At 49.0% G+C, this 17,112-nt stretch overlaps 1 protein-coding gene across 1 annotated transcript in view; it reads left to right on the forward strand.

Moving 5' to 3' along the window:
• ZFR2 (zinc finger RNA binding protein 2) overlaps nucleotides 1–17,112 on the forward strand; it is a gene marked incomplete at its 3' end in the record, with an annotated part of 435,737 nt that overhangs the window by 62,658 nt on the left and 355,967 nt on the right. Inside the window, exons 3-5 of the mRNA XM_082246780.1 lie at nucleotides 1,221–1,383; nucleotides 3,168–3,412; nucleotides 16,155–16,325. Coding sequence (XP_082102906.1) covers nucleotides 1,221–1,383; nucleotides 3,168–3,412; nucleotides 16,155–16,325 — 579 coding nt within the window. The remainder of the gene's footprint in view (nucleotides 1–1,220; nucleotides 1,384–3,167; nucleotides 3,413–16,154; nucleotides 16,326–17,112) is intronic.

Here is a 17,112-nt window from a genome sequence, read left to right on the forward strand (position 1 = left end):
CAGTGCATTTTTGGTGCGTTTTTCAGTACAGAAAAAATGCAACATGTTACACTTTTTTTTTTTTTTTTTTTTTTTAACTAGAACGCACTGGAGCTGACCACACTGGTATAAACTATGCTATTGAGAACCATATAACCTACATGCATTTTTAATGCAGAAAGAAAACTCACTCGACTGTGTGTACTGTCACTAAGGCCAAACTTCCAGATCGTGTATAAATAGACTGACAATCCACACAGTGATCTTCTTATTAGACTTTTTCTGTAACACATGATGTGCTCAAAATGGGTGCTCTTTCGTCTCCACCTTGTGATAATCAAACTGCATAGACCCCATAGTTATAGGAGGTCTAAGTGCACTTCTTAATCCCCTGTACTCTGTGCCCTCCCTGTGTTTACTCCTCCTTCGCTCCACCAGCGGTGACCTCTACCCTTCTCTCTCAATGACCCTCCCATCCACATCCCCCCCCCCCCCCCCCCCCAGTCATCAGCCTTTTCCATCCCACCTCTCCCACTCCACAATCCCTATTTCACCCCACCCTCCACTACTCTGCCCTCCCCCTCTCACCCCCACCCGCCCGCACCTCTCAAACCACCCCTCTACCTACGCTTCCTAGGCGATAGGTTTCGGTACTTCGTATCAGCGAGTACTTGCTCTGTTACGTGAAACAAAGTACTTGTATGTCGTTTAGTGTAGTAGTTAGTAGGGGCGCACATGTGTTGGTTGGCTAGACGGGGAGCCAATTAGCGGGTCTGGCAGACGACATGTTGGCCGGGCACCCGCGATCACTCCCCATGGAACGCAAAAAATAAAAACCATGGAGGTGATCAAATATCAAATACCACCAAACGAAAGCTCTATTTGTGGGAAAAAGAGAACCTCAATTTCATTTGGGTACAGCGTTGCATGACCGCGCAATTGCCAGTTAAAGTAACAAAGTGCCGTTTAGCAAAAAATGGCCTAGTCATAATGGAGGTAAAACCTTATGGTCCTTATGTAGTTAATACATTAAATCTTTTAACTGACTATTGTATTGGAGGGCTTTTCAAGGTCTTTGTAACTTTTAGTTCCTGGCTTGTCATGGTCCTAAACTGTGCTGTTTGTAATTATTAGGTAATAGATCTTACTTTTAGTAACTGTTATTTGTAGTTTTCTCAAATAGGGAAATGTAAAATAAGTATTTCTGCACATTCTATGATTTTGACAATTTATTTTTATAGGAAAGTAGTGCTTATGAAAATATGCCACCACAAGGCAGCTATGATCACAGACAAAGTTATCAGGAGATGGAACCTCAGAACCAAGAGTATGATTACTACATGGAGGAGGAAAGGGATAGCCGAAAGGGACCATGGAATATGCCTACTTGGGATGTGAAACGAGGTAGGATTTTATTAGTCTTGTCTTGTGTGGTACATGATTTTCACAAATGGAATTCTGGTTTCTGAACAGATACTGTTGCATAAAAGGGCACGTTCTGCAATGAACTGTTTCCAACACACTATAGCCTCTGTCACAGGCTGAAGGGGGACACAGAGCAGCACAGCTGGGTTGCTTGAGTCACTGTGGGTGTATGTTACTAGCAATAATAGGTCCTGTATCTTTGGTAATCAGTGTTGTGTGGATTAGGCTGTATAAGCTTAGCACAGACCTTGAGTACATTTTTAAAGGTAGTACCTCAAGTTTGTCTTGCTATAAAGCAATGTCTGCCCGAAAAAGGGCTGGAGGGAGCACAGTTGGAAAGGGCACTGTGATGCCACAGTCAGGCCTTGTAGGCCCTAGTCATGCTTCATCTGTGTCTACTCCTCCTGATAAGCCAGAGGCAAATAACCAATCTGAGCCATTACGGTTGTCAGGCATAGTAGCTACTCCGTGTACTTTGTGCACCTGCCAGATTTTTAAGATCCAGCGGATAAGAAGTTAGAATCTTTATTTAAAGCCTCCTATTGCGGTTGCAGGTTCTGCAGTACAACCAGCAGTAGCAGCCATAGGAGTGTGTCAGTCTTTTACAGACCGCGTAAAGCGAGTGTCCAAGACAGTTCCTTCCCAAGGAGATTCTTTGGAAGATCTGTCAGATCTACCTCGCACTCTGTGTTTCGCAGTAGATGCTCTTACAGACTCCATAAGGCAAATGTTACGGTTTGCGTTGATGACGTGCATATGTGCAGAATTACCGTGTAAAAAAAAAAAAAAAAAAAAATGACTGGCTAGCTTCCCCTTTCAGGGAGAATGCCTTTTTGGTGATCTGGATAAGTATATCCAAAAGATCGTGGGGGGGAGTACGTTGCTACCTGTTAAGAGGAAGAGCAGGCGTCCTTCCTTTTAAAATCCCCAGCACACATAATACCAGTGCTTCCAGTTCCAGGCATCCGGACCCAAGCTCTCGGGGCAAGGTCAGAAAAAGCCATGGGCCCCAGGGATCAGCCAAGCCTTCCTCTAAGCCCTCTCAGTGAAGGGGCTCCCCCACTCATCACGGTGGGGGGAAGGCTTCTTCGGTTCTCAGGGGCATGGGTGGAGTTGATTCAAGACAACTGGGTTGTCTCCACCATTTCACAGGGATACAAGCTGGAATTCCGGTTGTTCCCGCATCCTCGGCTTGTGAGGTGAAGTATACCAACAGATCCCCTAAAAGAAAGCTCTTTCAGGCTTTGAACCAGCTGAGGGCTCAGAGGTTGATAACCGAGGTTCCAGAAAACGAAAGGTTCAAGGGTTTCTACTCAAACCTACTCGTAATCCCCAAACCAAATGGGGATGTGAGACCTATTATGGATCTCAAGGGGCTGAATCAGTTTCTGAACGTTCGTTCTTTCCGCACGGAATCAATTCATTCAGTCGTAACCTCCCTGCAGGGAGAGGAATTCCTAGCATCCATAGACATCAAGGATGCATATTGTCATGTGCCTATATTTCAGACCCATCTGTCGGGTAAGCGGTCTTCCTTTGGGACCCGCAAAGCCCAGAAGTCGGGTCAGGTTTGGATCAACTTAAGTGGCACAAGTCAAATAAAATTACTGCAAAGGAAGATGCTTAATTCCCCCTACAATGTTACACTGCCATTTTTAGACTGTACGTTGAACGTTCGCTGAACCATTGACCTATCCATTGCCAGTCTTATTTTTCTCAAACTCTTTTAGTTGTCACATTTCAGTTTTTTTTTTTTTTTTCAGCTTCCAGTTACTCTTCTTGTGAACCTGCTGCATATCCAGAGACCTCATCCAATTACCATCATCAGCAGCCTAATCGATTTGGACATGGATCTTGGGGCAGCAAAGATGCGAGAGCTAATGGAAATGGTACTAAATATGCCAGAAATGCTCCATATGTGAACAAAGAGATGAAAATCAAGGCACAGCCAAAACCACAACCGCTGCATTATTGTGACATCTGCAAAATTAGCTGTGCAGGATATCAGGTATTGGAAACTGGGAACTGCATGAGTGAGAGAGAGAGATGTGTTAATTTTGTCTTTTAGCTTTTAGAAAAAAAAAATTCTCAAGTATATATATATATATATATTTTTTTTTGCTATCTCTGCCCCATTGGGGAGTTTTCCTTTGACTATGTGGCAAGGAGGCTTTAGTAGGCTAAACACGGTTTTGCTTTGTTTAACTACCTGCCATCCGCGCTATAGCCTATATACGGCTGCAGCGCGGACTTGAATTTTCGGGAGGCCGTTTTTAAACGGCCTCCCAGTGACACGCCCCCCGCGCGCTCCCGCGAGCGCGCATCGGGGAGAATGTGTCGGCCGTGTCCCTTGGACACAGCCGATCGTGGTGAATGGCCGTCCAATGTGTGTCCGTGATCAAGCCGTCCAATGAGAGATGATCTCATATGTAAACATATGAGATCATCTCTCATCGCCGGCGCTCCTTCCTCACACAGAGCCTGCAGTGTGAGGAAGGAGGGGGAGCCTCACAGCGCCGGGGACACACAGCAATGTAATCAGGGCACTGATCACCAGTGCCCTGATTACTAAAGGTAAAAAAATACACAAATTGCCCCCCCCATCAGTGCCCACAGTGCCCGCCATCAGTGCCCCATCAATGCCCACAATTAGTGTCCATAGTGCTGCCAGTCAGTGCCTGCTCATCTAGGCACTGATGAGCACTGACTGGCAGCACTATGGGCACTGTGTGGGCACTGATGGTGCTGCTCATCAGTGCCATCCGCCAGTGCCTATCAGTGCCGCCTATCAGTGCTCATCAGTGCGGCATATTAGTACCTCCTCATCAGTGCGGCATATTAGTACCTCCTCATCAGTGCCCATAAGTGCCACCTCATCAGTGCCCATCAGTGCAGCCTCATCAGCGCACATCAGTGAAGGAGAAAAATTTATTTTCAAAATTTACTCGCAGAAAATAAGAAACTTTTTTTTTTTTTTTTCAAAATTTTCTGTCTTTATTCTTTTTTTATTTGTAAAAAATAAAAAACCCAGAGGTGATTAAATACCGCCAAAAGAAAGCTCTATTTGTGTGAAAAAAATAAAAATTTCATATGGGTACAGTGTAGCATGACCGCGCAATTGTCAGTCAAAGTGTGACAGCACTGAAAGCTGAAAATTGGCCTGGATGGGAAGGGTGTTTTAAGTGCACAGTAGGCAAGTGGTTAAATGCCTTACCTGTAGGCCATGAGTGGCACTCGCAAAGTGTGGCTGAAAAACTCCCATTATAATCAATCATTCTTGTCCTGCCTTTTTTCTAAGCTGAACATTTTTTTTTTAAACTACTGGGACCTACATGTTCCCTTGTTCTCAATCTTTGCTTTAACTTGAAGTTATTGAAAATCTGCCTTCCTGAACCTTATTCACACATCCTTGATATTTTTAAATGTTTTCAATCACATTTTCATCTTCCTTCCTTTTTCTCCAGACCAGGGGGTGGGCAATTAGTTTCCTCCTATGTTCATTGACGGACACATCTCTTCTAAATCTGGACCATTGGGTTATATCGTCACCTACAGGAGTAGGACACTAGGCAGAAAAGTCACCTACAGGAGTAGGACACTAGGCAGAAAAGTAACTCGGCACTGCCTATGGGCAGTCCCTTTGACATAAAAACCCCCCTCTCTGCTATAGTTAATAAAAACAATTTCTGACTAATGTTCAGTAGTAAAGACCTAGAACCTGTGGTTCCAAAGCCTTTTTTCTTTTTCTTTTTTCCTGGGACTTTTCCTGCGGAGATCTTCAATTATCAGCCATGCTGGGCGAAGGGCTAAATCTAGATCTAATCTAGATTCATTGGTCACCGCGGTCTGGCCAGCGAATGCGCTCTGACCTTCAGCTATGCGCTGGGTCCACCACGACATGCCCCATCCTGGATCGGGTCGCCAGCGAGTTAAACGTCTTCCAGAACGCACATGGCCGGGCACTGGAGTCTGTAACAGTGTTACCCTGGCCAACAGACCCCCCTTCGGTGGTGAGGAGGATCTGTCATGGGAGCCTAACCCATACGCTCCGCTGGATTGGTAAGTAGCTGCCCACCCCCCTCCCTCCCCAGACGTGGTGTGGGGAACGAGTCCTCCCTGGGGTGGTCGGCCCTCTGGTGTTCCCCTCCACCCCTACAGGCTCAGCAGAGATTGTTCATCATACCTTTCCCCCACTCCTACCCTCACCCTCATGGGCCCACCTGGGGGAAGGCTTTGTCTGCCTCTGTGTATGGTCATGGCTGGGCGGGTGTCTGTGTCAGGGATACTACTGACCCGGCAGTGGGGGGGGGGGCTCTGTGGACTGCTTTCCATTTTGCACTCTGTCTTTGAGCCTTTCCCCCCGCACTAGGGGTTTCTTCTAGCTGCTGGACTGACTGGGTTTACTCCTGGTGGCCCACACAGTTGTGCTGGCCTGCCATTGAGAATGCGGCTTTGCAGGTTACTGGTGTAGGCGGTGAGGCTTGCCTGCTGTTTGTGTGTGCATTGCTCTTACACGCTTCCCCTGGTGCCAGTGTCTGGGGGGCGGGGGGCTCTGCCGGTGAGCCTTCACTTTGGCTGCTGGACTCAACTGGCTTTCTCCAGGTACACCCCCTCGTTTGCCATTTGGCATGTCACCATTGTTGGTTCGCGGATCCTTGGATTTTGCAGTATGGGGCTGCATACTGGTAGTACTTCCTTGGTGCCAGACTGCTTCTAGCCTTTCAAGGCCCCTGCGGATGGGGGCAAGAGCTTCTTGACCCATGAGTTCTCCATGCCTGCGAATAAGTCCCGCTCGGCAAGGTTTGCCCCTACCATCTTCAGGGTGGGGGTCGTCCTTGCTGGTTTTCGGGCCCATGGACTTCCCCCTGTTCCTCTGCAAAGAGCCAACATGGTTCCCAGGATTGCCTCTAATCTGTTTATGGCCCCACTGCAAGATGAGTTTGCCTGGCCTGGGATCTGTGGGCCCAGAAATGCCTTATGCTGGTCCAACAGGTCAAGCTGCAATCTATCTGTTCTGTGGTGACCTCTCCTCTTGGGGGTTTAATTTTCTACATCCAGAATGCATACCTGCATCCTTCCCATGTGCAGTTCCTACGCCTTGCTGTTAGGGACGCATGCTCTCCTTTGTGTCTTTTCCCTTGGGCTCCCTTTCTTGTTGCTGGGTGCTCCCACTAGTTGCTGGATCTGGTCCAGGTGTTCCTGCGACAACAGGGGACTGCAATCACTGGTTGCTTGGGTGAATGGCTTCTGCAGGAGGACTTCCAGGTCACACTAATGGACAACGTGGAGATCCCAGTACGCTCCCTGTAGGACTTAAGATGGGTCCTGATCTTCAAGCAAAAAGAGATGACCGCACTCCGATGTAAATCAAAAATTGGAGTAAATTTATTCCACATCAAACAATAGGCAACTGGAACAACACACTGAATGCAGGACACAAAGGCAGACGCGTTTCACGACTTAGGGATGTTGCTTACTCATTGGCTTGGCAATGAGTAAGCAACATCTCTAAGTCGTGAAACGCGTCTGCCTTTGTGTCCTGCATTCACAGTGTGGTGTTCCAGTTGCCTATTGTTTGATGTGGAATAAATTTACTCCAATTTTTGATTTACATCGGAGTGCGGTCATCTCTTTTTGCTTCATACGATTTTGGATTGATGGATCCGACCAGCACCCGATACCTAGCCCACCTGGAGCGGTCTTTCCTATTTGGATTTCATCTGATCTTCAAGCAGTCTGTCCTGACCTAGAGACTAGAGTCTTTGGTCTGGCTTTCACCTCCAGAGTAGGCTCCCGTGTTTCTCAAGGTCCGGCCATTTTAGACTGTTGTCCAAGTGGCACTTCTGGCGATCTTGCATGTGGACCTGGGTCCTCTGGTTTCCACTTTCCAGGTGGTCCTGTGTGTGTTCGATGCAATAATTCTGCAGAGGGATATCCTATCCAAATGGGTCTATATGCTCCCTAGATGACCAGATTATCTGAAACGATCGATAGGGCCTTCTTCCTATGATAGTTCCGGTCTCCTGTCTGACGAGCCAGTAAGTATTTCCTTCCTTACCCCTGGATGGTCGTTGCTATGGGTGCCAGGCTGGGGGGAGCCCTGGGTTTGAGGTCAGAATAAGACCTTTGGACTCGGGAGGAGACTCTCCCGCTCCTGGGGCTGCGAACATACGGGGTTTCCTCAAGGTGTACGGGACTGTCCTGTTCTGCTCTGCAGGCTCCTGGTCAGGATCCAATCAGACAATGCCTCCAGGGTGGTCTGTCAGCTTCCAGGGTGGCACATGAGGTGGCGCTGGAGGCTTCTTGCCGTCTACAGTGGAGGGCTCAGCACGTTCCTCTCTCTGCCGTGGATTTTTTCGTCGTTGAGAATTGCCGGGCAGATTATTTCTGCACCCGGACAGTTTTCCTCATGTCTGTCTACGGTGGGGAATCCCAGGAGAGCATATTCTGGCCTCTTGCACCACAGGAAGGTGCCACTGCTATGGCAAGGGTGCAGGGCCCCTGGCGAATACAACAGATGCTGGTGGAATCGCAGGAGCAGTATCTTTCTCTTGCGTCCTCTGACAGTCGTCGCCCACTCAGTCTTCACTACTGGGTATTGGTCTTATCCACAGGAGTAAGCTAGGCAGAAGATTTTGTTAGCAACATTCACAAAAACTTTGCATAGACACACCTATAGGGGGCTGTCCCTCTGGTCCAATACCCCCCTGCTAGCAGCATTCCCAATTCAGTTTGTCTTTTGCCTAGTTAGGAGAAGGCAGGCTTCCCTTGGCTGGGGCTGCAGTCTCAGCCTTTCTTCTGTTTCTTAATTTCTCTTACGTCCTCTGACAGTCGCCGCCCACACATTCAGTCTTCACCAATGGGTATTGACCTCTTATCCATAGGAGCAAGCTAGGCATAAAACGTGTTAAAAAAAAAGTGATTTACATACACACCTATGGGGGCTGTCCCACTGGTCCAATACCCCCCTGCTTTCAGCCATCCCAACTCAGTTTGCCTTCTGCCTAGTTAGGCTCTCCCTATGCTGGGGCTACGGTCTCAGCCTTCTTCTATTTCTTATGATTTTATTTCTGCAAATGTTTTTTTTTTCCTTTGCATTACTAGCTGTTTATCAGCGTTTAGTTAGTCACTTCTTCAAGATGATGGTGTCGCAGAGCTGGGAGTCGCACTGGTCGTCCTGGTATCCCAGGACAGAGGGCCTTATGAAATTCCAGCCCACCATCGAGCGTTTAGCAGGCTATGCTTACGCCCTGGCCTCGCAAACGACCCATCCCTGTCCTCAGGGATGAAAGGCCGTGAGGTGGCCACCTTGCCTGGACGTGTCTCCCATGGTTCCCGTGCGTTGCTAGCATCCTGCGTTTCTGGCTGACGGCACCCCCGCCATCTGGGGTGGGAGGTTTCCTGTCGATGTGAGGCACCCATGCCATCGGGTACGGTGAGTGCATTCTGTGTGGGGCCTCTGTCTGGGGCTGGCAGTCCTGTGTGTCTGTGGTATCCCCTAATGTCTGTGCGTTTTTGGGGCTCACTTTCTCCCGGTCCCTGCGGGGACTTTCACTCAGCTAGTTCGCTATGTGGGTTGTGGGGGTCCCTCTCCTATGTGACACTTATGGCGTGTGTGGAGGTACAGACACGTGTGGCGACCGCTGCGGGGTTAAAAACCGCCGGTCCGCCATTTTAGGTGTGGGCAGCATGTCCGGCTTCACTGTGGGTACTTCTGCAGCGATGTATGTAGTGTATTTTGGCACCTTACGGCTCCATCTTGTGTGTGGCAATGTGTTCTCCTGAGCACATGTCGGCGGCCATGTTCCCGGAGCCTCCCATTGCTTTCTATGGGCAACCATGTTTCCTTAGTCTGAAGTCCTGGTTCAGCCTCCTGCGGTGACATCACTTCCTCTTTCTTTACAGAGGAGATCGACAGGCATGTGGTTATACTTGTGGGGTCTTTCTTTGCTGTTTTTTTGTGGGAATACCTCTGGCTATCAGCTTATTCCTGTTTAGGGGTCTGCTTGCAGAATCCTTCATAGCGGTGTACTGCGGGGGATCGCGGTGTGCTTAAAGGGCCAGTACCTTGGGGAAAAAAAGTTTTTTTTATTATGGATTCCCAGGACAGCAAATTTCCCCCAGCTTTGGTGGAGGATTCAGGTTCCTCTGAATCTTCTGCTCTGCCTGCTTTGACTGCCGCACTTGCGACTTTAGCATCCAAGGTGGATCTTTTGATGACAGAACGGGATGCTAGAAAAAGGCCTAGGCTCTTTCTTCTGATTCTGAATCTGACATGGTTGCCGTAGATAGCGTGCCCCTTGAAGGGTCTCGCTCTTCTCAGTCTGAGGGGGAGCCGAGGACCGCGCAGCTATGGATGCGCTGATCATTGCCGTTAAGGAAACACTACATTTAGAGGATGAGCCCAATCCTCCGGGAAAACGGTCCTCTTTTGGTACCCACAGATCCCGTAAGGTGGCGCAGGTATTTCCTTGCCCCGCTGAGTTCCATGAAACTGAACGAACAATGACGCAACTTGAAGTGCACTTTTGTGGTGCCTAAAACGTTTCAACTCCTCTTCCCTGTTTGCGTCCCCTATGGATTCTCGCTGGTCTATGGCTCCAAAAGTGGAACAGGGCCACTCTGGTACCCACCGAGGATTCTCCGGTGTTTAAAGATCCTACGGATAGGAGGCTGGAGTCTCTTGCCCGACATTCCTACAAGGTAGCGGGTTCCATGCTGAAACTTATTTTCGCCTCTGTCGTGGTGGCTCAAGCCATGGCTGATTGGACCAAGGTGCTCAGACGCACCCTCGTGGCTGATTCTGCCCTCCCTACTAGCTTGGGGATGGTGGACCAGATTTATCAAGGGGTCATGCATTTGTGCGTTGCGGCCTTAAATGAGGCCCCACTAGCTGCGCGCTTATCTAGTGTCGCAGTACTTAATCGCCGCTTGATATCGTTAAAAAGCTGGTCGGCTGACCAGACTTCCAGGAAGACGGTGTCTGACATCCCTTATGCTGGGTCTCGTCTTTTTGGAGAATCCCTGGATGAATTGGTTAAAGGTGTCACTGGAGGCAAGAGCACTCTGTTGCCCCAGAATCCTAGGGGTAAGTCTTTCCGCGGTAAGCGGGGCCCCTCCTTTAAACCAAATCAGGGGTTCTTTCGTGCCTTCAAGGCGCAGGACAAGGGGAACCCTTTCAAGGGCCAGGGTGGCCAGAGGAAGTCCTGGGCGGGCAAGCCAAAAGCCGCCCAGGCTGGTGCGGCGGCACAGTCCACCACTGCCTGAAGGGGCGCCCTCACCCGTTCCAGGGGTGGGGGGACGTCTGCGCGGTTTCCTCCAACCTTGGTTGCTCCGGATTCCGGACAAGTGGGTTCAGGAAATCTTTCGATCAGGTTAAAAGATCGAATTCCTTTCGCGACCAGCGGACAGATTCTTTCCCTCAAATCTTCATTTAACCCCAGATCGGCTGCAAGATCTTCATCGGGCGGTTCAGGATCTACTCGCCCAGGGGGTAATCGTCCCCGTACCACATCGGGACAGATTTCGGGGGTTTTATTCGAATCTGTTCACTGTGCCCTGAAAGGAGGGCAAGGTGCGTCCGATTCTGGACTTAAAAGCTCTCAACCGCTTTGTGCGTGTTGAAAAATTACGCATGGAATTGCTCTGCTCGGTGGTGGCCTCCCTGAGTCCGGGAGATTTCCTGGCTTCTATCGACCTAAAGGATGCGTATTTACACATCCCCATATTCGAGGGTCATCAGAGGTACCTCCTATTTTCTATTGCGGAGGAACACTATCAGTTTGTGGCGTTGCCTTTCGGTCTCGCTTCGGCTCCACGGGTGTTTACCGAAGTGCTGGCTCCTGTTCTGGGCCTATTACGGGCACAGGGCATTGCGGTCTTGGGTTATCTGGACGATATCCTGTTAAGATCGTGTGCCAGTCAGAGCCTGATGCGCGATCTGTCCACTAAGGTTCAGACGCTCCAGGAGTTCGGATGGACCAACGTTCAGAAGTCGACTTTGTCTCCTTCGGTTCGTCTCCCATATTTGGGAATGGTCTTGGACTCACCAAGCGAAGGTGTTTCTGCCGGAGGACAAGCTCCGGACCCTGCAGAGCGAGGTCAGGTCCCTCGGACGAGTCCTCGTCGCTCAGGACCTGTATGCTGTCCCTGGGATTGATGGTGTCAGCATTCGAGGCGATACCGTTTGCACATTTTCACACGCGGTCTCTCCAAGCGGAGATACTGGCCAGGTGGGACAGGCTCCCTCAGTCCTGGGACCTGAGGCTGTCTGAGTCACCAAACCAGAGTGGATCTTCTGTGGTGGTTTTGGTCCCCGGCCGTAGCGGAGGGAAAATCCTTCCGGCCGTTGCTGTAGACGGTGATTACCACGGATGCCAGCCTGTCGGGCTGGGGTGGCGTCCTGGGCAACCTGTCTGCCCAAGGCACTTGGTCGGTGGAGGAATCCTTCCTACCGATCAACATCTTGGAATTGAGCGATCAGGCTGTGCCTGCTCCATTGGTCGGATCGTCTTCAGGGCCGCCCTGTACGGGTGCAGACGGACAATGTCACTGCGGTGGCTTACATCAATCACCAAGGGGGCACCAGGAGTGCCCAGGCGGCTCGGGAAGTGATCAGCATTCTGTCTTGGGCCGAGACTCGCGTCCCAGCGATTTCGGCATTTCACATTCTGGGTGTGGAGAACTGGCAGGCCGATTATCTGAGCTGCCAGACCCTGGACGAGGGGGAATGGTCCCTGCACCCGGAGGTTTTTCAGATGCTGTGTGCGAAATGGGGATCCCCGAATGTGGATCTGTTTGCGTCCCGGCTAAACAACAAGGTGGGAAGGTTCGGGGCAAGAACGCACAATCCTCTGGCAGACGCCTCGAATGTGCTGGTGGTGCCTTGGCACCGTCTGATGTATGCCTTAACCCCGATCCAGTTGTTGTCTAGGTTCCTGCGCAGGTTGATCTCGGAACCGAAGTTGGCAATTCTGGTGGCCCCGGACTGGCCACGTCGGTCCTGGTACGCGGACATCATTCAACTGGCCATCGAGCCTCCGTGGCGGCTACCGTTACGAGGCGATCTACTGTCTCGGGGACCGATCTTCCATCCTGCCTTAGTCGCTGGCTTTAACGGCATGGCTGTTGAAAGCCAGGTCCTGAGTGACGGGTCTCTTCTGAGGTCATTCCTACCTTGCTCAAGGCTAGGAAAGCCTCATCTGGTAAGATCTATTACCGTACCTGGAAGGCTTATTTTGCCTGGTTTGTGAGTCCAGAGGCTTCCCTCCTCGTTCCTACTCGGTGGCGAGGGTGTTGGCCTTACCACAAACTGATGTGGACCAGCGCCTGGCGTTGTCCACGATTAAGGGCCAGTTGTCAGCACTGGCCGTCCTTTTCCAGCGCCCATTGGCGTCCCAACTCTTTGATTCGCACCTTTTTGCAAGGTGTGCATCACTTGGCCCCTCCTCGGAGGGCGCCTCTACCTCCTTGGGACTTGAACTTGGTTCTGTCCGTCTTGCAACGTTCTCCCTTTGAAAACATCCGGGAGATCTCTTTGCCTCTGCTGTCGAAAGGTTGCTTTTCTGGTAGCGATCACTTCTGCACGCAGAGTGTCGGAGTTGGCGGCCTTGTTTTGCCGCTCCCCTTACCTGGTGGTTCATAAGGATAAGGTGGTCTTGCGACCCAACCAGTCCTTCCTTCCAAAGGTGGTTTCTGATTTTCACCTTAATGAGGACATTGTTTTGCCTTCGCTTTGTGCGAATCCTAAACATCCTAAGGAGTTTGCCTTACATTCCTTGGATGTTGTCCGGGGCGATCAGGGTTTACCTGTCGTCCACTGAATCCTTTCGGGAGTCGATTCTTTTTGTCCTTCCTGAGGGACCTCGGAAGGGTATGGCTGCGTCTGCGGCGACCTTTTTTTAAAATGGATCAGACAGACAATTGTACAGGCCTATTCGTTGAAGGAACGGGTACCGCCCTTCCCTGTCAAGGCGCACTCTACCAGAGCGGTGAGTGCGTCATCGGCCTTCCGACATCAGGCTTCAGTGGTCCAGGTGTGCAAGGCTGCGACTTGGTCGTCTGTGCACACCTTTTCAAAGTTCTACAAACTTGATGTTCTGGCATCAGCAGAGGCCTCCTTTGGCCGCAAAGTTCTGTGTGCGGCAGTGCCTTAAAGGGACCCTAGTTTTGCAGGGCCCTGGCTGTTGGGGTTGTTTTCCCCGTTGTTTATTTGCTTTCCTGGGTTGTTGCTCCAGTTGAGCTTTTCTGTTGCCCAGAGGATACCTTTCTGCTTACGTAAGGTTCCTTTCTCTGCCTTTCTGACAGTTGCGTTTCCCACCCCTCATGTCTACACTGCTTTGGGACATCCCATTGGTGAAGACTGAATGAGTGGGCGGCAATTGTCAAAGGACGTAAGGGAAAACTGAATTTTTGTAAAATCTTACCGTAAAATTCCTTTCTCGAAGTCCTCTTGACAGTCGCTGCCCCCACCCCTCTATTTGGCATGCAATGCCAAGCCGCTCCAAGCAAAGCCAACAAAATACTGGGATGTATAAAAAAAAAAAAAGGGGATTCACTCCAGAAATAGAGATTTTTCTCCCTCTCTACAAGACTCTGGTCCTCAGGAAGGATGTGCTGGAACTGGAGAGAGTCATGTCTTGTGCACTCCGAGGAGGGGGAGAAGGAGAACAGCCGGCACGAGCAGTATTTCTGCATGTCGACATATTTCTGTCTTCGACGTAATGGACTACGTTGACTCATCGTTGCAGCACTACTGTCCAGTTCTGGGCACCGGTCCTCAGGAAGGATGTGCTGGAACTGGAAAGATTCCAGAGAAGGGCAACAAAAATAATTAGGGGAATGGAGGACATTGGCTATGAGGAAAGACTACAAGCACTAAACTTATTCTCTCTGGAGAAGAGACCATTAAGGGGGGATATGATATCAATGTACAAATACTGTACTGGCGATCGTAGCATAAGGAACAAACTATTCAGAGAAAGGAAATGCAATAAGACACGTGACCACTCACTAAAACTAGAGGAAAGGCGGTTTAACCTTAAAGTACGTAAGGGGGTTCTTTACTGTCAGAGCAGTAAGGATGCGGAATTCTCTTCCGCAAGCAGTGGTACCAGCAGGGAGCATCGATAGTTTCAAATAATTATTAGATGGGCACCTTAAAGACCACAACATACAGGGGTATACAATGTACGGTTAACACACACACACACACACACACACACACACACACACACACACACACACTAGGTTGAACTGGATGGAATAATGTCTTTTTTCAACCTTACTAACTATGTTACTATGTAATGTAAAAGACTCATTATGCCTCCTAGATTATACACTGGGGGGGGGGGGGGGGGGGTCATTTCTTGGGTGTTATGATTGTCTTGGTGCTCCAGGGCCTTCAAAGGTGTGATGTATTCAGGAAATTAGATGTGTAAATTTTACACTCCTAGAACGCCTGTCGGTGCTCCCTGCATGTTGGGCCTCTATGTGGCCAGGCTGTGTAACAGTCTCACACATGTGGAATCGCCATACTCTGGAGGAGTAGCAGAATGTATTTTGGGGTGTCATTGCAAGTATGCCTATGCTGTGTGTGAGAAATTTTGTTACTATGACAATTTTGTGTTTAAAAAAAAAAAAAAAAAAAAAAATTTGAAGCATTTATAGATCTCTTCACTCCTCAACTGGAGAAGCAGTGTATACCGCTTCATAAACCGGCACTCACAGGAGAGCGATCTCTGAGAATGCCAGAGAATTCAGCAGTGATAATTTACAGGTGTTGGTGGCTGTCAGAATACAATAGTCAGGGGAGATTCCTCTATACACTCCAAACAGTGTGGATAGGAGGAATCTATCAAATGAGAGAAATCTATGTATGTATGGCTAGCCTTTTGATGGCATGTTATCTGAATAGCAGCTTTTATGTTTTTGTATTAAATGCAATAATCCATTTTTTTTTCCAACATCGCCAGTAATTTATCTGTTTTGGTTTTAATTGATAGTTATTTTGTGTTCACCTTGTAACCTAAAGCAGTAGTAAATGTTTGCATTGAAAAAAATAATTCTCCCTGCAAGTTAAGGGCATAATGCAGAGACTTACCCTAAAACGAAGCTTTCCAGCAGTGAGCTGTCACTGCTGACAGGGTTTCGATTTTCCATCAGTCTTCCTCACAGGTTCCCAGGCTCTGCCTGTTTGAATGACCAAGCCGCAAGGACATCAGAGGATGCGCATAGGATTTACAGCCAGGGCACAGAGCTCTGAAGGGACGGCATGGATATGCCGTCCCTTCAGAGCATATGCGCCAGTGACATTACTGGCTTCAGAAACACTAAATATCTCCTACACTGTACCTTTAGCATATATTTCTTGTACCTACAGGTAAGCTTTATTATAAGCTTACTTGTAGGTACAAGTGTCCAAGCGCAGTTTACTACTGCTTTGCAGAAGAGACCTACTATGTCTATTCTTAGCTGCCTTTTTTACTGAGCTGCACAGGCACAGCTCAGTGTACAGTTTCAGCATCTGCTGCAATGTCATTCCTGCCAAGCCGATGAATATGTCTGTAGTTTAGAACCTGTAAGAAAATTGGCCTAATATCTTAGCAGCCAGCGACAGATTGTATCGCTGGAGTGAAGTGGAGTATAGTTAAGCTTGAAATGACATGGATACTGTAAAACACTTTCAAATGAGTGCTTTGTAAGGCATAAATGTTCCTTTTTAATTGGTTGTAATTGTTTTCTATTTTTAGACCTACAAAGAGCATTTAGAGGGACAAAAGCACAAAAAAAAAGAACTTTTAGTCGCTGCCCAGATTCCTGCAAAAGGTGCACATACACAATTGCATTGTCAGCTCTGTGATATTTCTTGTACTGGACGAGATGCCTATGCTGCACACATTAAAGGAGCCAAGCATCAAAAGGTAATCCTTTAAGACAGATTTTTGCTTCATCTGTTTTTATGTATCTTCATATAATACTGTTAGAAATTTCTAAACCCTTTTTTCTCTTTCGTCCACTGACGGCCCTAGCTACTGCTTTAAATCGTAGACAAATGGTTAATAAGCCCCTCCCACTAGGAGTGAACAGGTAGAGCCAAAGGCTTTAACACGCCCAGGGGGACGGGGTCCCTGGGCTATTACCCCTGGCCTCACTGTTGCATCTTCAGTTTTAGCTGCCTGGTCTTAGGAGTGGCCACCCGCTCCCTGCTGGGACTTTTTGTCCTAGCTCTGTTTTAAACGTCTTAGAGCTCATTCAGACTAGCGCGACGCGACTTTGGGGGGCGACCTGTGAAGTCGCCTGCACCACGACTTCGGCGTGACTTGCAGAGACTTCACATAATGGAAGTCTATGCAAGTCGCTCCGAGGTCGCCCCAAAGTAGTACAGGACCCTTTTTCTAAGTCGGAACGACGTGTGTCGCTCCTATTAGAACGGGTCCTGTGCTAATCAATGGACCGCGACATACCGCGACTTGTCAGGCTGACAAGTCGCCTGACAAGTCGCGCTAATGTGAATGGGCTCTTAAAGGGAACTTTTTTTTTTTCTCTTGGACTTTATTTTATTTTTGTTACTGCTAACTCCAGTCCCTGTGGAATGCCGGCTGGGTTTCGGACTGCCTATATGAGAGCCTTATGGTCTCCCAGTTTGTGCCAGCGAGCGCTTGCAGACCATAGCTCCTCGCTGAGTCTCCATAGCGACTATAGCCCAAT

Source organism: Pelophylax lessonae (genome assembly GCF_965119305.1).
Source record: "Pelophylax lessonae genome assembly, chromosome: 1".
In the NCBI taxonomy this organism is placed as follows: domain Eukaryota; kingdom Metazoa; phylum Chordata; class Amphibia; order Anura; family Ranidae; genus Pelophylax; species Pelophylax lessonae.